General features: G+C 36.1%; 1 protein-coding gene across 10 annotated transcripts in view; it reads left to right on the top strand.

Moving 5' to 3' along the window:
• Positions 1-23,405, top strand: part of epha7 (eph receptor A7) — a 150,571-nt gene that overhangs the window by 2,368 nt on the left and 124,798 nt on the right. For all 10 annotated transcript variants that reach the window (XR_015517793.1, XM_087297369.1, XM_087297370.1 and 7 more), the window contains 2 exon segments: positions 419-1,088; positions 22,928-23,083. Coding sequence is in view for 9 of the 10 variants with exons in the window: in XM_087297369.1 (XP_087153495.1) it covers positions 419-1,088; positions 22,928-23,083 (826 nt within the window). In the remaining variant the exon portion in view is untranslated.

The following is a 23,405-nucleotide window of genomic DNA, read 5'->3' as shown; positions in this document are numbered from 1 at the left end:
ACTGTGTACATTGTTACATTGTTGTTTATAAAGCTTTGCAGGATTTATTAAAAAGTATATATATATATATATATATATATATATATATATATATATATATATATATATATATATATATATATAAATCTATTTTAAGATGCACATTATTTTCACATTTATTGGCTGATATCAAGAAAAAAAAATCACTAAAATAAATATTTTAGGTGAATACACTCAACAAAGACACCGATTAAACTGTGTTAATTTCAGCGATTTGAAATATGTAGCAGCTGGCTGCAGATGAATTCATTCAGATCATCTTTATATCCCGCATATTTTCACACAGAGACTGGTTTTAACACGCTGTAACATTCTCCCTTGAGGTTAGTTTTGAGCTTTTTAGTGTAATGATGATTAACTGCGTTTTCCTTTTTCTCAGTGGGAAGAGATCAGCGGCTTGGATGAAAACTACACACCCATTCGCACATACCAGGTCTGCCAGGTCATGGAGCCAAATCAGAACAATTGGCTACGGACTAACTGGATTGAAAAGGGCGATGCCCAGAGGATTTTTGTGGAGCTGAAGTTTACCTTGAGGGATTGTAACAGCCTTCCAGGGGTGGTTGGCTCTTGCAAGGAGACGTTCAACTTGTACTACCAGGAAACCGATGTGGAGGTGGGCAGGAATATAAGGGAGAGTCAGTATGTGAAAATTGACACTATAGCCGCGGACGAGAGTTTCACTCAGGGTGACCTGGGGGAAAGAAAGATGAAGCTCAACACAGAGGTGCGTATAATCGGGCCCCTTTCTCGCCGAGGCTTCTACTTAGCCTTTCAGGATGTAGGCGCCTGCATTGCTTTGGTCTCCGTCAAAGTGTATTATAAGAAGTGTTGGTCGATTATTGAGAACCTGGCCACGTTCCCAGATACAGTGACAGGTTCGGAGTTTTCATCTCTGGTGGAAGTGGAGGGCACATGCGTCAACGACGCAGAGGAGGAGGCCGACAATTCTCCCAAAATGCACTGCAGTGCAGAAGGAGAATGGCTGGTGCCCATTGGGAAATGTATATGCAAAGCTGGATTTCACCAGAAGGGAGATGCATGTGAACGTGAGTACTTTATTTTCATTTGCACAAATCTGTTGGCATGTATTAGAACCCAGCTGATTAACCTTATGTACGACAGAAGATAGGACAATGGGGCAATTAATAAGATATTATTATGTGTAAGACTCGTTTATGTGTGCATTCACCAAGACAGTCCTTGTTCCAATTGCTTGACTGAGTGCCCAAGCAAAGAATTATCCCAATGTGAGGTAATTCATCCGAATTATACCAAACCAATGTGAAAGCAAAAACAAACCATGCTTAAAAACATGAAGCAGCTGATGAACGATTAATAAAAGAAAAGCTGAATGAAAAATAAGCAGCAACAAAAAACGCATGCTCACTGGGCGAAGATAATAATGATGGATTAAATGTGGGGGCAAAAATCCTTGGCACAGTAATTGAAATCCCTGTAAGTCGTTTGATTTGTGGGCTTTTAATTTATTGCCTTATGCACATTGGCACATATTAAATGATAACTAGCACTCCAGTCTAGCTCTCAGAAACAGCCACTCTATTTTTTCCACTCTTTTCTTTTCTTTCCATTTGGCAACAAGCCAAAACCAATCATTTGCAAATGACACCATGTATAAAAGAGCTTCAGCCCATAGTCTATTCCGTCTTTGGACCTTTGAAATTACCCTTAAAGAAAGACAAAACAAACAACAGAGAAGTTATTAAGGAAGTGTCCAAACAGGAAACGTAATTACAGTAGTGTCTGATATACTCTGCAATTAACACTAAAACACTACTAGTGCCTTCACCATCAATAATGGTGCTAAGCATTTTTTTTGCCAGTCACATGACGCATGATTAGTATTTAAGGGACCGGATCTTTTGGTTTTGTATGGTTTAAGTGGCCGTCCACCCTTTTTTCTGCCATTCTGGGTCACCTCTGGATTATCAAGTGTGCAGACCAGTAATGATTTATCTGATATCTGTGGAAGGTTTGGATAGCTTTTATGCGGTGCACACACACGTCTACATCATTAAGTTATCACGTAAAGGGTGCTTCAGAACACTATTATGCTATCAGAAGCTAAAATGGGCAAGGCTGCTTCATGGTGAGAGGTTGTTGCAAAGCTGAAAGCCATTTCAAAAGGCAGAAAGGGAGCAAAGGAGAAAGTTGATGGTGCTTCTATGTAATATGGGCTATCTGGCACACATTAAGCATAATAAAAGGATGCATTTTATGTCTTTTTTTCAATTCCACCCTTTTAAGCTATTAAACATTCAGGGATTTTTATTCACTCAAAGGAAGAATAAAAACCTAAATTAAATGGTGAAACTTTCATGCAGTGAAAAGGAACGGCAAACTCTCAAAAAGTCTCGAATGCTTTCCCTGAGAATTAATCGCTGTTCAAGAAGCCAACTTACATTCCTCAAAAACAATGTCGCATGTTTCTCTCAGAGACGGCAACAAACAAACCCTGTCACCCATTTAGATTCCTGCCCCCTTCCATTGTCACTTTATGAGTTGTGCGTCGCTCCTGGCATGAGTGGCTGTGATATTACCGCTGTAGTTAATCTAAATAAAATGAGCATGAGACTGCCGCATCAGCACTTCCTCTTAGCGATCCTCCCGATATTAAATTGCCTGTTCAGAGTTTCCCCCCGAGCACCGAACAGACTGAAAAATACTGGTGTGTTTTCTCCTTCTGTTAGACAAACAGTAATGCAGTGCAAGGTATCTGGGGCTGAAGGCCTGTGAGTGACAGGGGTCTTTTTAATATGGAGGACTGATCTTTCCAGGAGTATACAGCTCATGTTGCAGCTCTTTTCGTTATCCTCTCTTTCTTTTCCTCCCCTCTGGGGCTTGGCCAAGACATTGTGACCCTGATGGCTCAGAATGCTCCTGTTTTTACACCATCTCACTGTGTTCTGTTATAAAATCCACCCTATTTATATACTGATACGCACACAAACAGACACTCATGCATACAGGGTAAAGTCTAAAATGTCTTGCATTAAAAATTGAGAGGGGAAACCTGAGGAGGCCCATGAAAATGGCTGTTTTGACCATCTCATTCATCAAACTCCTGATGGAGGATTGTGTGTCTATCATTTCTTCCTCTTTTTTTCTTTTCCTCTTCCTCTAAATGGGCATTCGCACAGGACACACATCCGCTGACACAGTATTTAATTGCTTTTTGATGTAAACTTGTGCTAGCCTGATGGCTTTGATGCCACATGTTTGAGAAAGGCATTGGATGATAACTGTTTTCAAGGTATACTGTGGTTTGGAACTGTCAAGGGTTTAAAACTGCCCCAATTTTTTTGCTATACCGCTCCTACAGTATATGTAAGATTTTATAAAATGTTTATTTTTTTTCTTTGCTTTTTAGGACAACAGTATCCCCAGCAGTAAAATATATCCAAAGATGGTGTTTTAAATTGTAAAGAAATCATTTGAAACTACTGAAAACAGTAAAAGTCAATGATTCATTTTAATTATTTAGCTTGACATGTTTACTGTTCCAAAATATTTTAAATGTTTCTCAAAATAAAATATATTGTGTTCAAAGGGGAAACTAGTTTTAGTTTTTTTACCCAGACATTTAAAAATCAAGAGAAGTCTGTTTTCGATGCCTCCTGGACGCCTACTCAGGGCAGTGTTCTAGGCAAGTCCCACCAGTAAGAGACCTTAGAAATGGCATCCCGAGATTGAATCCCAGCTTGAGGACATTTCCCTACCCCCTCTCTCTCTCTTCAACTCCGCTTCCTGTCTAAATACTGTCCTATCTAAAAAAGGCCAAAAATAAGTCTTTAAAACAAAAAACAAAAAAAGAGACCTTAGAAAAGACCCAGGACATGCTGAAGGAACTGTCTCTTGGCTGGCCTGGGAACGCCTTGCAACTCGGCCCCAGAGAAGCGGTGATGAAAATGAACGAATGGATGAATGAATATTTTAGAGCAGTAATCACAATACCGTCAAACCATGATATTTTTCTCTGAGGTAAATCATACCGACAGACTCTTATACCGGCTGGTGTCTAGTTTGAGACACCACCAACTTTTTCATTCTAAAGGCTTAAAGGCGCAGTTCACTCCTAAAAAGAAAATTCTGTCATCAATTGTTTTCTATTTCTTTCCTCTGTGGAAAAGTTATTTAGAAAAAAAATTCTTTGAAAGTAGTTTTGAACCCACTGATGCAAAACCTTTTTTAATATTTCATCTTTTGTGTGTCACAGAAGAAATTCATACAAGTTTGAAATAATTTCTCCAAAGTCTCAATGCAAGTCTTCCTGCTTTTTCAGAGATCTGTTCCTCGCAGTCACAAGAATCAGTGTTATGAGTGTTGAAAAAAAAAGAAAAAGCAATCTGAAGTGTTCAGCAGCATGCCAGAGTTTATTTGCATAGAGCTCAAGAAAAAATAGGCGGCCATTCATTTGCGAAGCTCTGTTCAACAGTGGCTACTCAGAGAAAATGGAGACACTAAGTCCTTTGGAGGCAGAAAAAGAGTCCTTGTAGACAGACATTGATCTCTTTGTTTTCGTAAAGCTTTTGCGAACAATCTGTGGAATGTATGTTGCTCGACTACACCACGTCACATCAATAATCATATATTGTCTGAAGAAACGCCTAATATTAACTGATAGCTCACCCACTTCCACTTGTGTTATTTACCAGCCAAGCCTCTGTTTATTATTCTATGGGGAAAAAACAAGCTAGCATTGGCTAACATGCTAACAGGAGGAGTTACTGGCAACGGCAGGCGCTGACACCATCCATCTCCCAGATGTCAAATAGTTGGACAGAAGTTAGTCAAAGCCTGATGGATTGCCAGAACACGGAAGGAGGCCGCTATCTGTGGAGACAAGCTCCAGGAGCAGGCGAGGTGGAGGGATGCAAGAGCAAGACTCTGGCTTGGTGAGGCCGTGCTTTGCATTTCAAATGATGCAACCAGGAGTCGGGGGTGGGCGGATTGTATAAAGGCTTGACACGCAAGTGATTGATAAGGTGTGAAAGTAAAGGCTACAAACGGTCATCCTTTAGAGAACTGTAAGTGGGCTTAATTATTCAAACGGAGACGAGTTCCTCAGGGAAGCCCGTTGGGTCTGAAGCTGTCAGGGTTAGAATCATCTGCTGATGGATAATAGCCTTCTCGCCTGGTCAGGGTCTTGGAGAACTGCCGTATGCTCCTACGACACTGTTTGTTTTTCCCCCTTGGTTTTGTCAGATGGAAGGTTGTTTTGAACATGAGCGGAGCTGTCATTCTGTCATGTCGTCAAGGCTGTCAGTTGGCAGTCGTCCAGTTATTGATGTTTCTTCATGTTCGCAATCACATTTCCTGTTGTTTCGCTGGATCAAAGGTAAAGTAACGAATGGTTAACATAACAAAATAAAGGAGTAAAGGCCTATATTTTGGGTATAATTTACTCCATTTTAAAGTACAAATTATTATCAATATTTTTACTGTGAACAAAAAAATAATAATAAAAGAATAGAATATAATCTGTTATGGCCTCATGTGGTTTTGTGAGATATAAAATATTATAAAGTGATATTCACATTTTAGAAAATAAAAAAGTGAAATTAATCCAAGCTAACCTTGGAATTAACAGGTAAAATCTGTCACTCATTTTGTGCATAATTTAGAACAGGCAAACTGACTAAACTGGGAATCATTATTTAGTTATATTTTATTCAAAATCACACAAAATTGTAGTAATTCTCTATTTAATCATTTAATTATTTACGACGATGATCCCTTTCCTCGTTGGATGTTTTACAAAGAAAAAAAAATGCTTAACATAATACTACAATTTTGTGTGAGATGCAGGTGAAGTCAGAATTATTAGCCCCTTGAAGTCAGAAATATTATTTAATTATTAGAATTATTAATTTTCCTTCTTTTTTAATATTTCCCAAATAATGTTTAACAGAGCAAGGAAATTTTCACAGTATGTCTGAAAGACATGGGCTGGTATAAGATTCTGACGGTCTGATAACCTTGAATAAAAATATCACGCTATCACAGTATTGTGCTCACTGCTCTAAATATACATTCTTTTTAAATGTTTGGGTAAAAAACAACATTTTTGTCCTCTTTGAAAACAATGTATTTAGTTTTTTGGAAGGTTTGAAATATCTTGGAACAGAAAACATGTCAGGCTAAATAATGAAAATGAATCATTGACTTCTGCTGTCTTCATTAGTTTCGAAAACACAGATTTCTTTACAATTTGAATGGAATCTTTGGATATTGTTTTCTGCTGAAGATACTGTTGTCTTACAAAACATAAAAAGAATAAAATAATAATAAAAAAAAATCTTACACATATCTTACGTACTGTATTACTGAAAATTTTAACTGTTTTTAAACCCTGACTTTTATTAACCGCGGTATACCTTCAAAATGGTTATCATCCCATGCCTAATGTCTGATAATATTGTTTTCTTCTGGAGAAAGTCTTCTTTATTTTATTTCAGCTAGAATAAAAGAAAAAAAAATTAAGGTCAAGATTATTAGCCCCTTTAAGCTATTTTTTTTTTGATAATCTACAGAACAAACCATCGATATACAATAACTTGTCTAATTACCATAACCTGCCTAATTAAATTCGATTTGTTGTTTTCTAATTGTGCTAGCTTAAATGTTCCACCCTAAGCCATATAACATTGGACATGGATTTCTAGAAAATGCTGTCAGTGGTGAGGAATAATATTTGTCTGTCATAATATTGTCATAATTGTCAGTGCCTTCACAAAAGCTGACTGTAATTAAACGTGAGCATGGTCCTTATGAACAACTATCTATATCAAGTGATCTTTGTAATTTGTTAGCTTAATGTCATTTGACTCTTGAAATGATCCATTATGCAAGTCAATGCCCAGCAAGCATTTTCATTTTTTTCTTTGTTTTTAAATGATGTCTAATAGATGTCTAATAAACGTCTAAACATAGTTGTCTTGGCTAAAACAAGGCTAAATTTGGGCTGTCAGTGAAAATCTAATAGACGTCTAAGAATAGGCCAAAACTAGACTATTCATCAAATAAACAAATGAATCACTAAACATATAAAGTCTGTCTAATCTGTCTATTTGAAGACTAGTCTAGTTTTGGGCTATTCTTAGATGTCTTTTAGATTTTCACTGACAGCCCAAGTTTAGTTTTGTTTTGGCATAGCTGTATTTAGATGTCTATTAAACACAGAATTGTTTGCTGGGTGGTTTGTCATTATCAAGAGTCCAGGTAGAGACATTAGCACAGTTAAAAAAAAAAAGATGACATTTTCATATTAGATCGAGCCTCTCAAGACTTCCTTCCACTCTCCCCCTCTTTCTCTGTAAAGGAGAAAAGTGTGCAGTTATGTAATAAGCTATTGATTTTGCTCTTAGGGGGAGATTGAGCTGCTGAGTCTCCTGCTCTGTCGCTCTCCCAGAGGAGAGTCACTCTGACAACAGACCCTCCCTGATGCTCACCGAGTGTTAAGGCCTTCAACCTGGTCACATATCACTTTCACCCGGTTGCCCCGGGCCAAAGCTGCTCCAAACACACATACACACACACGCACGCAGCTGCTTTGTTGCTTTTAACACAGTGTCTGCTTGTCCAATTGCATCCATTAGTACGGATGAGCAGAGAGCAATTTGAAAAGAGGAGTGTGTGTGCCAGCGTTTAGCTTGCTAAAGGGGGTAAGCCGCCCATAGTACGGCCACATGCGCCTGTGTATTCGCGCATAAAAGAGCGTTTCGCTGGGTGTGTCAGGCTAAAAAGACTAAGCCTATCAAAATCTATTTGTGTGTGTGCGAGCGTGTAAGGGTTGATGGAGATGTCGGGACCTGTTAGTGCTGCTGGAGTTGCGAGCAGGGCGGTTGCTGGTAGGGGGTCTTTGTTTGGAGGGGGAAGAAGCCATAGAGCTGGCTCCTCAGGCAAGCCAAGGGTCAACTGCTCAGCTCATCCATCTTCCAGCCTGGCAGTGACCTGTCAGCTCGACTGCTCACGTTACTAAGCAGAGCAGGCAGGCTTGTATTGTGCAAGCTGCTCTGTTTGCAACCATGTGTAAATGAAGTTAATATTCACTGACCCCATGCACAGCCCATGAGCGACCTCGGTGACACCACAGAAATCCTGGCGTTACTAGTGAAATGGCAAAAAGATTCCCGGCTATTCTCTTTAGCAGTTTATTTCTCATCATGACAGTGGTTTCGTTTTTGTGCTGTCAAAATATGCATGTTTGATCTAATGCTGAATTTCTCGGCTGAGTCATGTTAAGCTTTATTGTGTAGCAGATAAATGGAAAGTATGCATTGCATATGATTAAAAAGGCATGTTTCCAAACTCCATGCACTCTACGTTTAAAGCAAAGGTTTCAAAATGAATATATAAATATATAATAAAAAAGTATGCATATATTAAAGGATAGGAAATTTATTTTATAAACGTTCCTCTGGGTGCTCAGGTTTCCTCCACAGTGCAAAAACTATAGGTGAATTGAATAAGTTAAATTGGCCGTAGTGTATGTGAAAAAGTGTGTATGGGTGTTTTCCAGTGTTGGGTTGCAGCTGGAAGGGCATTCGCTGTAAAACATATGCTGGATAACTTGCCGGTTCATTCCGCTGTGGCGACCCCTGATTAATTAAGGGATCAAGCCGAAAAGAAAAAAAATGAATGAATTTAGAACCTATAATCGATCAAATTTTTCCAGGTTAATTACTTTACCTACCGCGTGTGGAGTCACGTAATAATAACAATAATAATAATAATTAATTTTATTTAAAGTGCCTTTTAAGGACTGTACAACATATATACGCAATTCCATAATTTAAAAATGTACAACATATACACAAGTCAATAATTAAAAAATAAACCGACAGTATAAAAATAGAGAAGATGATAAAATACAGAATGATACAGAATGTAGTATGCAGTTATAAAGAGTAAGTTATTTTGAACATGTGACCCCACTCTGTTAAAGCTACTTTATACTTCTGCGTCGAATGCACGAGTATGGTCTGGTGTCAGAGATGGCATAAAGTTAGGCCAATAGCCTAGTGGTACTGTGCACTGACATATAGCACCGATGTGCTCATCTAGACACAAGTTCGATTCCCAGTTTGAGGTTCTTTGCCAATCCTTCTGCTCCCAATGCTTTCCTGTCTGAAATTTCTACTGTCCTATCATAATAAAGGTGAGCATAATTATAAAAATATTTGTTTACTGAAGATTCAAGATTAAAATATAATTTTACAAGTTATTTTATTTAGAAGAGAAACTGCTTATTTTCTACTTTCAATATAAAAATGTAATATTGAGAATAAAACATTTTATTTCCAAAAGTGCAAAAGTTATTTATTTTCACTTTTTTACAAGAAAAAAGTGACTGTTGATTTTAGGCATTGTGTGTTTTAATTTCAGTTGTTCAACATTGATGTTCATTAAATAATCATAGATAGCTCATAGAGTTTGTTTTCTTCAGTTATTACTTAAGTTATACACCCTTCATTCAAAAATCTCGCACTTGTAATATGTGAGCATATTTACTATACAAAAATTGTTAAATAAATAAATAAAATGATTGTTTATTAATTGAAATCGAGTTAAAATCTTCAGTTAATCGAGATTTTGATTTTAGGCCAAATCGCCCAGCCCTAAGAACCTTTTGTTAACTTTAAAGAATGTTTTTGTCTTATAGGAAGGTTCTGTGAACGTTAGAAGTTTATAATAGAATCATTGATGACAGCAGATACTTTTTAAATATTTTTAGAATGTCTCCTTGATGCTTCTCGTACTTAAAATAAGTAATTTATAATTATATATATTTATAAGTGTTGTTTATAAAGGTTGTAAATAAACTGAAATGTTGTTTTTCTTCTAGACATATCATTATTTATTTCAGGATATAATTGCGATTTGCTAAAACTGAAATCCCTCATGGAAAAGGCTCAAGTTAATGAGAAATTTTAAAATAAACAAAACCAGTAATGCCTTGGACACCAAAACCGCCTCTTATACAAACACAGTTTATGTTTTTTTGCGAAAGTCACGGTGTACTTTTACAATCGAATCCTTTGAGATCCAGCGTTTCAACAAATAGCATGATTATTGAAGCTTTCCAAAATTCATATTCAAAATCGTTCTACATTCACGGTGCTCTGCTGGGGCCGAGATGCTGTTTGTTAATGAGAAGCAGACTAAATTCTCTCCTGCTCATAAAATGAGATTAAGGAGAAGAAATGTCACACACACAGAGCGCTGTCTCTCAGCCAACTTATTACTGAATGTAACTCGAAGTGAACACATTGTGCCAAAGACGAATCAATAAAATTAGAAAGTAATGCTGTTCTCTACTTTTGTGAGGACAGCTACGAGCGGCACAGTAATCAAGACTACATGAAACCGTCATTTGTCTGAGGAGATGATTATTGGAAGATAGAAATGCGTGCTGCATCTTGGTTTTTCATGGATCACCAGAAGTTTGATTGAATGCTTTATCATTCAGTGTCTGGGCAAGGATAGAGACGGTATTAAAGAGTGTGTGTGTGTGGGTGGCTTTGGGTGTGCGTGAATGTGCGTTTCTTTAAATGGGTGTGCATTCATTCACGTTCGGACAGGTCATGGTTGTGTTTGGCTTCAAAATGAAGGACCTCTGCCTGTTTGCTATTGTGCATTCACTTAGTCACCTCTGTCAAAGCTGCAAAGTCATCCAGAGTCTCTCTATGTGTGTGTGTGTGTGTGAGAGAGAGAGAGAAAGAGATAACTTGCTGATGGAAGAGGTTTTATTTAGATCTGATTAGCCATGGTCGTAGAGTTCTTAAGAAGACTTTGCACTCGTTATCTTTTAAGAAAATACCACATTTGGGGTTGCTTACCACGGTAACAGCTGTGTATCGTTGCAAAAATAAAAGATAAAACTATGAATGAGCAGATGCAGTCAATGGGTTAAAGGGCCTTGTGGTTATTTGAGCGGATAGCCAACGCAATCTCACGGCAGTTTGTAACTTTTTGATTTAGTGACTAATTCGTATGAATTCGTACAATCTATTTCAGGCAATTTAGTACGATTTGCTCATCACCCAATGACGGTTGGGTTTAGGGGCAAGGTTGGGTGCCACGCCTACTTTTTAAAATCTTACGTTTTCTTACGACTGAACTTGCACGAATTTGTACAAATTGGCTACTAAACTGACAAAATGTAAAAATATTTACGTTTCCTCATGAGATTAGGCTGGGATAGCGCACCTAAAGAATTGAATTGTGTCATGATTTGCGCACTCTAAAAAACAGCACGTCGGTAGTATGGGAATATTTTGGTTTCAAAGTCACAGACACCAAACAAAAACAAAGTCATTTTTAAGAACTGTCACAGAATTGTTGCCAGCATGAGGAAATATAACAGCCAGCACCTATAAAGCACAGCCCTAGTCTCCTTCCTCGCCTTAACCTGCCGCCATATAACATATGTGATAAATTATGTCAGTACGTAATAACCGGTTATGATTATTACTGAACTAATACCACATTTTTTCACACCTGCATCACCGTGCATCAAAGAAACAATTAATTTTGGCGCCCATACTCTTGACCTGTTTTGAACACAAAATAAGATATTTTAACGAATGTTGGAAACCCTTAAACATTCATAGTAACTCAATGGTTACAGGTTTTCAACATTCTTGTATATACCTACTTTTGTGTTTGACACAAAAAAACAATACTAAAACAAGGTTGGAACAATTTTTAAATAAACTATTTTTTGAAGGTGTCAGCATAATAGCTGAAACCGTTGTTACAAATATGTTTGCATGCACTGATTTTCATCAATCCAATTTATTCTGATCTGATCTACACAGCATACAGTCAACATTATTTCATTATCGGACTGATAGAGCAAAATCCATGTATTGAATGTTTAAAAAGAAATGTTAACACTACACCCCAAATAACTTTGACTTTAGCTACTTGTTCAAACTACTTATTTATAATGGGTCGAATCAACACAATTCTTGAGGGTCTTTGTGGGATAACTTAATTCTTTTATGTTAAACAACATAAATTTGTAAAAACCATTAAGTTAACTTAATCAATTTGCGTTGGGACAACATGAAGGTATGTGGACCCCAGCATTTTTTTACAGTTTAGGACCGCCATGGGGTCAATTTTACCCATCACTGATATTCAAATATACTTAACAGACCTCAAATAAAACATTCAAGCCTCCCAGACCTTGACTTGTACCTAAATTTACTTACAATTCCCAGATACTAAAAATTGTTTAGATAAAAATAGATTAAAAAGTGGGACATGTATACCTATAAGTGCCAACGTGGATCAAATTTATCCACTATAAAAAAATGCTTGAATTTATGCACTGCTTATGTTTAAAATTACTCACCAATGACTGTTAATTTCAACTTCACTCACTAAATTAGTGGTTATAATAAATTAATAAAGTCACAATGACTAAAAAAGGCGATTTATAGCGCTATTAAAAACACAAAATGCAATGAATGACAGAGAGTCTGGAGAAATAAGTTATGCATCAGAGTATGATGGCTCAAATCTAGATATTTGAACCTACTTATGAATGTCCAAACTTTACTGGTGTTGTTCTCCTAAAATAATCTGGTTATCCCAAAATAATAATTTCATGAGTCTTGACACTTTTTGTTAACAGTGGCAAAAAAAACAGTGATATAGTATGTTTGTTTTTTTTAGCAATTTCTAAACTAAATTTGTGCTGGGTAAAATTTACCCGCAAGTATAGATATACAGCGACCTCCAGTAGTTCTAGTGTTAAATAATGCTCCTAGAGTGTTCACACATATAATTCACTTCATTTTTTTTGGAGAGTGAACTAATAATGACAGAATTTACATTTCTGTGTAAACCCTGCATTACATTTCATAAAATAAATCCATTTCCCTTAATACATGTTATGTTTTGAACACATAAATTACAGATTATATGTGAGTGATATGTTCTGTATCTTTCCCATTCAATTCCTCTTGGTTTTCCATTTGCTTAACAGTGCAGTAAATCAGGCCGAATGATGTGGAAGAGGAAGTGTAGACGCCTCGGGTTATGCTTATATTTTGTGTTTTGCAATCAGCCGCAAACAAGCGACCAACATTTACACTTGGAAGGAAGCATTTTTCCTAAGGCATTTTAAATTCTGGTCAAAGCCCAATTCTTTTTTTCCTAAAAGCCTGCTTTGTTCTAAAAAGCGTTCCTTTTCACTGTAAAGTGACATTTCATGTTTCCTTCTTTTGCGCTATCACAGAACATATCATATGCCAGAAAAGCCATCTGGGCAGATGCTGAGGGGATGAGATGAGCTGTTTCATTTAACTGAAATAGATCTTACTTTTTTGGTCTGTTTAACAGCAAAACCATATTACAAATCTTTTCTTTCAGTAGTTTGCCGCAATTTCTTGTCTGTCCAGACAGTATTTTGAACATAATCACTTTTATTTGCAGTCTGCCTCACATGAGAAATGAGGAGCAAGTTGAAAGATCTGTTCTTGGCACAGACGATGACCACCTCCAGCCAACACAAATGTGACTGTCAAAAGCATAATGCATTTAGCAGTAATTGCACAGATACCATACACCATTCCTAATCCTCTTCTGTTTTAAATATACATGTAAAAGAGAAGTGCTGTTATGCGTGAAAAGATGGAATGATATATTTGCTGTATTTACATAGGAAAAATTTATTTATAGTGGTATGCAGATGAATTTAACAGCTGTTTTTTTAGGTTTTGGTCTAGAAAACCTTGCCAATGAGATCAGGATTGAGAAGATAAAGTCTATAGGTCTGTCTGGACATTAAACAAGCTGGAGAAATGAATCTAATAAGAAAATAAATATTTTAATCAATTTGTTTATATGTTTACTTACTCTTATCTACTTAAAGCACCGTTTATATCGTAGTTGATACCATCTTTGTGTTTTGTAACATCTTTTTTTTTTTTTTTTTTTTTTTTTTTACGAGGTGGGTTGTTAGCCCAACGCTCAACCCCCAACCTGGATTACTAGGACATATATACATACACTATGGACAATTTAGCTTACCCAACTCACCTAGCGCATGTTCACCTAGAACAGAGATGCCTAAACTAGGGCCTGCCGGCCAAAGTTTGCTTGTGGTAACCTTTGATTTGGCTTGCTATTCCATCTGAGAAGAGAGGGAGAATGATTGGAATTGTTAAGAGATTGTCTATTCAAATTTAATGTAACACTTTGTTTATTTGTTTGATTTCATTTAAATGCTGTTAATTAATCAGATTTTGTTTAAATGTAAATACTGTCACCCAACAATGCAGAGACTTTGGTGAGCAAATTAAGCCAAAGGCAAATTCTGCTTGTGTATTCACCATTGAACTCCACTGTGTTATAAATGTGATTGTTTTTTTTATTGCTATGAGTTATCATTTTAAAAGTTATACTGCATTAAATAATAGAGTTTAAAATAATATGTTTTATTTATTTTGAAATAATAGGAAATAAATTAGGAAATTACCCATGGCAACTTTAATGCAATATAGTTTGATATATTTACCTTCGGCCTACAGCTCTTAATGATATATGGTTTTTGGCCCTTCAAACAAAAAAGTTTAGGTACCTCTGACCTAGAACATGCAAACTTCGGACAGAAATGCCAACTGACCCAGCTGGGGCTCGAACCAGCGATCATGCTGCCGCTAATATATTTATTTATAAAACTAATGTTTAGTCAAACTTCACTTTCAGATATGCTGTTCCTGTGGGATCGTTTATTGTGAACTGAATTACTGAACACTGAAAACATTTATTATGAGCGGCTAAGATGTAAAAGGACAGCCCTGTGCATCAGATTACATGTCATATAGTTACAATGCTGTCTTTGCAATTTGATCGTTCTTGTAAACCATATTGTGTTTAGGCATTGTTTGAATTAATAGAAGAAATACCAGCCAATTAGAGCTTTGGATTTTTTTATTTGTTTACATTCCTCTTAGACGTTCTTTTTTTTTTTTTTCAAGAAAACATGTAACCTGTTTTAAAATAAGTACATCTGGCACCAAAACGACTACTTTAAGTGAACCGCTGCTCTTTGGCACAATTCATGATGTTAACATTTTAACTATATTTAGGAGAGGGCTCTGACAGGCTTTGATCCGTTCTTCCTTCAAAAGTCTTTCTTGTTCTTCTCTGAGGGCTTCAGAGGGCATCCCAGTGTGTCCTTCAGCACAGTGTAAGAGAATGCTAATCTTCTCTTTGTTTCTGATGGAAAGCTACTTATCTCTCCTCGACACAGGTAGCTGCCATGAATGAGATTCTTGTCTGCATGTAAAGAAACACACCCCTAATCCAACCTGTTCGCTCCCAGTAATGCGTGGGGGCACTAGCATGAATAACTCCGAACAAGATCCATCTTTTAACATTTTAATCTGACATTTTCACAACCCTCTAATTCAACTTTCATTCCTGTAACCATTACGGCTCTCCGTCTCAGTCTAGCAGCTGTCGGAGAAACGCAAAGGGTATAGGGCCAAAACCGGACCCCATCCTGGTGTGTTGCTTTCTTGCTGCCTTTTGATTTTTTCCCCTTTCCTTTGTGCCCTCTGCCTGTTTCCTGGAGTTGGGTAGATTTCTCGCCCTCTTAGAAGGAAAGATTAAAATGCTTGCTCCACAAGGCCTGACAGCATGGAAACAGGCTTTCAGTGAGTTTGAAAGGTTTTAGGTTCTCTCAGGCTGCTTTCATCAGGGCTGGAAATAATAGCATCCATTGATAACCATTTCTTTTCATAGCTTGAAAGTGGACTATGTGTAATTTGGAGGAAAATGTAAAGCCGGCGTAGTTTATTTACTCCTTTAAAGCATTGTTTGGTCGAGAAAAGGTTTTAAAATAAACAAGTTTATGTTATATTATTATATATTTCCATAACTTCATAATTTTATTTCCATTCATTCATAAATGCCTTGTAGGGCTGCATATAAGAATATTGCCTCTTTTTAGTTTGTCTGCAATGTATATTGCAACATGAATATAATTTCACAAGATCTTGTATAAATCTATTTGGATGGAATTCATGTTTTTGCATTGGGATTATTTTGTAGAGGAGTATCTGCATAAAGTACAATACAAAAAATATAATTGTGCTAAAGTACAAATGAAAAAAGGCATTAATGTTATGGTTTTCTGTGGAATCTAGCAGTATTAAGGTACAGAAATGTAATAATAATAAATAAAATAACATTATAGTATAGAGTCTACACTGTATAGTATACTAAATAAAAAATGTTTATATAGAATTACTTTTGACTTATATACCTTTATAACTTTTTTGAACTTGAATGTTAATCCAGCATTTATAACAATTGCAGGGAGATTGCATCCAGGGTCATTCAAATCACATGTATGAAAGCATTTTGGTTTTTCTGTAAAATATAATGATGATGGAAAAAGTTGTGATGGGACATACCTAAATGCTTTCTTAGTGCTAGTGTTTTCTGTCACAGTTTGTTTAGCCTGCATTCGGTGTAAAGCTGCACGATTAAACATTGCAATATCGATGCTGAAATTATATATTGTGCAGCCATAATGCCTAGTTCTCTTTGGATACTTCACATCAGGAAAATACTAGTATGTTTTTCACTGCTGCTGAAAGATTGTGTTTGTCCTGTGCACAGCATGAACATGTTATACTGTATATGAAATATGCAGATGACCTACTATTTTTGCCAAAATGTGCTGTATACAACTGAGCACACTGTGTGAGATACTGTATCCCACAATGCCACGTGCTGGACTTGACCTTCCATAAACAGTGTGATGGATTTAATTAGTTTATTTATATTTTTACTTGTACTTTTTGATTTCAATGTCAGATGATTAAACTTTTTTAAACTTAATATTTATTTATTTCTTTACTTATTTATTTAATTCAGGTGAATGTAGTGTTTACTAACACTTAATTGCTGTAAATCGCGATTAACAAATAAATAAATAAATAAATAAATAAATAAATAAACAAACAAATAAAAATAAATAAATAAGTAGTTAAGTAAAATAAAATATAAATAAATGCAAAGTACACTTCACAAAGGTATGCTTAATTGTTTTTACAAACATCTTTTAGGTCTTTAAGTACACTTAGGTGGCCTTCAATTTTTAATTCTCTGTTATGCAAGACACAATTTTGGTAAGAATTTATTGTACAGTATAGGGCTGCAAATATATATTGTTTGATGTATCACGATGTATTTTTCACTAATAAAATAAATAATATAAATGTATAATGTATATTTCACTAGTAATGTAAATGACCAGAAACCACAGGTCAAAACATATGAGATTTGTGGAGACACTGCAGAATTGAACCGTTATAGAGTGAAAGTTTATCATCTGCATGTGTTTTAGGGCCTGTGACTGTGTAACCATTTGAAGAGAGTTTAAAGCATTTTAGTAGTGCATAAAGAAGTTTCATAAAGATGGATTTTATTAAATTATTTATATGGTGAATACTATGCTGTGCTATTTTACATTTGATTATTCAATTTCTGTTTCTGAATACTGTTGCTCTTTCCAGAAAACCACAAAGCATGGTTTATTTCACTTTAATATTTGCAAAATTGTGTACATTTATGATTTTAGTTTTTTGTATGTATAAATTACGTGAAAATATATTTATATTTCACTTGCCTACAAAATCATCCTAAGTAATGACTTTGCAAATGGAGCTATTAAAGTCATCTGGTAAAATTATATCAAAATATATAGTTGAAGTTAGAATTATCATCCCCCCATTTATTTTTACATTTTCCCAAACATTTCCCAAACAATGTCTAACAGAGAAAGGATTTTTTACAGTATGTCTGATAATATTTTTTTCTTTAGGAGAAAGTCTTATTGGTTTTATTTCAGCTAGATTAAAAGCAGTTTTATTAAAAAAAAAACTTTTTAAGGTCAAAATTATTAGCCTCTTTAAGCTATATATTTTTGATAGTCTACAAACCATCATTATAAAATAACTTGCCTAATGACCCTAACCTGCCTAGTTAACCTAATAAACCTAGTTAAGCCTTTAAATGTCCCTTTAAGCTGTATTTAAGTGTCTTTAAAAAATCTAGTTAAATATTATTTTCTGTCATCATGGCAAAGATAAAATAAATCGCTTATTAGAAATGAGTTATTAAAACTATTATGTTTAGAAATGTGTTTAAAAAAAATCTGCTCTCCGTTAAACAGAAATTGGGGGAAAAAATAAACATGGGGGCTAATAATTCTAACTCAACTCTACATTCTATAGTAATGCACACAGTAAACTACACTTACTTTTCACTAGGGAATATATTGTGTGTATTGTGCTGTGTTCCGTAAGTAGCAAACTACTTTTCCATTCTGAACATAGACTGAGATCAGACAATAATATACTGAGGTCTAAAAAGGGCAAGCTGGAGGTTTATAGGAAATTCATCGGAAGAAAACCAACAAGAGAAAACAACTGACAGTGCGAGAGCAAGAGAAAAACCAGCACTCGCTTTAGGAAAGCCTGTGATTAGGACATTTCCTCACCCTCCCCAGAGGGAGAACTATTTGAGAATTCCGTAGTCAATACGCTAATTTTAGACAAGTCAGCAGTCTGTGCAGTTCAGCTGGACATCATCTTGAATTTTACCTCTGGGTGGCTATTAAATCCTAATACGTCTTTAAAAAATCAAGAGGGATTAATTGCTCCAAACTCGCTATTATTCAAAAGATTATGCACTCTTATTGCGCCAATCATCTGGATGCTGTTATCATTTACATTATGCACAGAATACATATGAGAGATTGTAATACATTAATAGCAAATTCCTCCTGCATTATCAGTGGCATGTAAGAAGCGCAGAGAGACCTGTTTTTTCCCCCTTTAGCTTAACCAGAGGGCTTGACCACTGAAAGGTAAATTACTGACGCTGGCACCCGCCGCCTGCTAAAGACTCTGGGAGGAATGTCAGGCTGTTTTAATCTCTTTCTCTGTTATTCTGTTTAACATCAACCTGTTTTTTTCCCTTTTTCTAAGGGGCCCGACTAATTTCTTTGTGCAGTAAATGAGGTTGCTGTTGCCTGCTCTGCGTGTCCATGTCAACAAGCACATCCCATTAGCTCGCCTTCATGCTAGTGGCAGCTCCAATAAACCCAAGTCTTTCAGCGCACTTTTTAAACCCGCCTAAGCTAGTGTTTCTCTGTTCCGTTTCGCATTTTAGCAGCCAGACGCTTCTGTTGGCAAGACATGTTCTCAATTCAGAGCAGAAATGGGCAGTTAAGTGGAGGATATCGTCTCAGTGTCAGTTTCATAGATCGGTTACCATGCTCTCAAGAGCCGCTGGCACACGGGGTCATGTAGCGCTAATTCAGTCATGATTACATGCTAGCAAACATTATGCAGCATGGCAGAAGGAGGCATAATTGGGCAAGCCTCATCTTTTTTCTCCCACAGAAATAAAGCTGTCAGGATGGGGGAAAACAAAGCTATCATTTATCTCCTTGGTGGCGTTAGCACAATGCTACAGCATGTTTTTTTGGCTAGTTCACTGCCAGTGTTTGCACGTCTGGCTTTGGAGGGCAGGAATTTGGGCTTCAGAAATGGCAGTGTTTGTGCATGTCACTCATAGTAAAGCCAGAGAGGTGGAGAGGAGGCAGATTCTCAGGCGGGCCCCCGTGTCAGCGCTACTTTTGATTTGAGGCCTAATTTGCTGGTTGGTTGCTTGTGTAAACAACTCAGGGATACTTTGGCTTCTCAGACACGGCAATAAACAAATCCTGATCGTGCGGATGTAAAAATAAACCGTCCCCACTTCAGAGACGTAAAAAGGCAGCCGTGTCGGCAGTGGAGAGTCCTCCTGTTTTGGTGATTTGTGATGGTGCTAATCTTAGCGTGTTCACCAGAGAGCCGTTGAGTGCCCGTGGCCAGGTCTTGAGCTCTCAGGCTCAGGCGGGATCTTTTCCCCATACACAACGGCTCACGCTAAAGCTAACAGACACACCAGCTTATACTAGAGAAATGTTTTTTCTTTATTTTTATTTCTTCCATCTCCTTTTTACTTTTCCTGTATTTTTTCTTTCTCTAGTTTTTATTTTCTGTTTTTTTTTCTGTTAGTTTTCTTACTTTTTGCTAGCATTTTCTTTGATCGGTTACTTTTCTTTTTCCCATTACTTTTCCTTAACTTACCTGACCTTTCTTGTCTTTTCCTTTTTCCCTTTTCCTGTTCTTTTTTCTCTTTATTTTCCTTCCCCCTGCTACTTTTCTTAAAGTTCTTGCTATTGTTTTCTCATTCCTGTTTCTAATCTTTTCCTGTTCTTTCTTCTCTAACCTTTTCTTTAACAGTTTGTTTTCTTTTTTCCCTACATTTCCAGCAGCTTTTCTTTTTCATTTTTTCTTTTCCTTTTTTTCTCTTACCTTTTCTCACTTTACCCCTTTAACTGCCTGCGCTACCAAATGGTTGACCATATTTTGACTGTTTCAAACATTGTAAGGTAACACTTTATAATAACTACACGCTATGAATCATTTACTACACATTAGCATCTAGTAAATTCATTATCTGCTGCTACAAATGCTGTATTCTTGACTTACAACCACATATATATTGTGCTTATTAAATGTACTTTCATACTTTGTTAATAATTTATTTTTCATTACTAAATGAAGTATTACATTATTTACAAACCAATTTTTATGTAAGAGTAGTTGGTGGTTTTTAAGATAATTCAGCATGAGTAAGCAAATGGTTAATAAACTATTGAAATCAATGTTTATGTATCTTATTAATGAATAATGAATGATCTTAAAAAACAACCAACTACGCTTAAACAACTGGTTTTTAAATAATGCAATACTTGATTTATTAAAGAAAAAAATGATTAACAAAGTATGAAAGTACAATTATTCAGCACATTATACACTGCTTATTAATGCTTTATTAATGTAGAGTCAATGCCTAAAAGATAATGAATTCATTATTTGCTAATCCTTAATAAATGATTCATGGGGTGTAGTTATTATAAAGTGTTACCCAATGTAATTTAAAGAATGACTGTTATAAATAATGGTTTACACACAAAGCATTGTTGGTTTACAAAAAAATCAACCAAACATTATCATGTTGCGCTACTAAACTTGATTTAGAAAAAAAAAAAAAAAACGTGTTAAATGAGAATCTGAACCTTGACTTTTCCAAACCGGGCTAGACCTTAAAAACTATTATCGTCTCATACCTATTTGACATTAAACTTTGCCAGCACCACCTCTTTACAGCACGAGCTAGACTTGCTGCTTTCAATTACAAGTCCTCACTGGTTGAGAAAGATCCCAGATAAAATCACATCCCTTTCCTCCACTTCTCTGCCTCAGAAGGCTCTTATTCTTTACGTTGCACGGCCACACCATGCCACGCTTCTGAGCTAAATACGCAGTGACAGGGCTTTCATGTAGCTGAAATGGGGATACCGTACCGCTCAGCCACCCTCCATCTCAACAAGGTGATGTTTAAAATGAGGAAATCTCTCGACCTCCTGTGCGATCTCCATTTTAGTCCTGTCACGGAAAGCTGCAGCATTTCGTCCATTTTCGGAAGGCTTTAAATCAACAATGCAACTACTGAGATCTAAAAACTGAGTCTGGAATTGAAAATCAGTAGTGTCGCGTCCCTGGTAATAATGATTAAAATGCATAGCTGTGAACAAAGTAATATTTATCCTGGGGATACAGGCGTGGCTGGGGTTTAAGCAAAATCATGTGGGCCCGATTCCTTCTTTAGGCTGAAGGGGGTTTTAAGCAAACAGCTGCTAAGTGTGGATTAGTATCTCTCAGCAGTGCCGACCAAAAGGCCAAACCGAAAATAGCTTATTTCTCTTTGCTTACTGATGTGAACCAGGAAAATACCTCGGACTTTGGAGTCACCCCAGACTCTCTATCTTTTTTTTTTTTTGATTCGCTTCTTTTCACAAGGTTAATTAACACAAAAGCTTCATGTGATGAATAATAAAGGCAGGAAAAACTCAATACAAGAATAAAAAATCATTTCATTAGGCGTTTAATGCTGTCTAATTATAATGCAAATAGTAATATATGATGATAGTGCTTCATTGGAAATTCAGCCCATATGGGCGTATGAAATAAAGTGTGGGAGTAAATGACTCGTTGTCATTGGGACGTGCGAGGGTGATTCTTGTGCATAGCCCAAAGCGATATGGCCCTAATTTCTGCTTTGTCTCTGATCCCTGGCTGCCGGTGGGATGTCCTTTTTTCCCCTCATAAAAGGTGAAATACTGAAATAATCCATTTAAGTTTCCTATTTTCCACAGTAACCTTGCCTCTAGGACATTTCTGACTGCTAGAGGTGCTGCGAAAGAAGGCGTGCTAGTGCTTTCAGGGTGATCAGGGATGTTAGACCTTTGATTGAGGCAACATATGACTGACTGAATGTGTGCTATTATGGCCTGGAAGAAAATGTTAGGGTTCAAAAGTTATTATCAGGATTTTCAATCAAGTTTTTGCTCAAATGCCTTTGGAGAAATAATAAAACAGAAACAAATGAAAAAAATATTTACTATATATAGTGTTACTATATTCTATATAAAGTGTTATTTGTATATATTATATTATATTATATTATATTATATTATATTATATTATATTATATTATATTATATTATATTATATTATATTATATTATATTATTAATGAGTAGAATTTAGGTTAGAATAAATACTCATGACATAAACACATGGACATGATTATCTAAAAGTATCCATTTGCACTCTATTTAATAAAATTTTTATAAAAGAGAAATCTGATCCAAACACTAGATCATTTTAAAATGTGAACACATGCTAATTCTTTTACTTCTCTCCAACACTATGCAGCCTGTGGTCGTGGATTCTACAAGTCTTCATCTCAGGATCTTCAGTGTTCCCGTTGTCCCGCACACAGTTATAATGACAGAGAGGGCTCGTGGAGATGTGACTGTGAGGACGGCTACTACAGAGCCCTCTCCGACCCCCCTTCAGTCGCCTGCACTAGTAAGTGAGCTGTTTGTCATTCTCTGGTGTTTTTTTCTTCTCATTTCCTCCCTTTTCTATGTGTTTTTATTACTGCAAGGTGGCATTTCAATCTCACTTAATCTAAGCACACAATCAGACAAGATGTTTTTTTGTTTTCGGTCAGATGAGGTTATTTATTTATTTATTGATTGATTGATTGATGTCACTGTTTTCTTTCTTTCTGTTTCTTATAAGTGCGTGTCAGATCTGATGATAATTTTTGTTGGCTCATTTTACATTTTTGCTGGCTCATTTTACTTCATCTGGGCATGAAAATTGTAAATTGACAGTAAAATTGACA

The sequence above is a fragment of the Danio rerio genome, chromosome 20, assembly GCF_052040795.2.
Source record: "Danio rerio strain M-AB ecotype USA chromosome 20, GRCz13ab, whole genome shotgun sequence".
Classification (NCBI taxonomy): Eukaryota; Metazoa; Chordata; class Actinopteri; order Cypriniformes; family Danionidae; genus Danio; species Danio rerio.
Note: the sequence above shows the minus strand (reverse complement) of the source record. Positions and strands in the feature narration are given on the sequence as shown.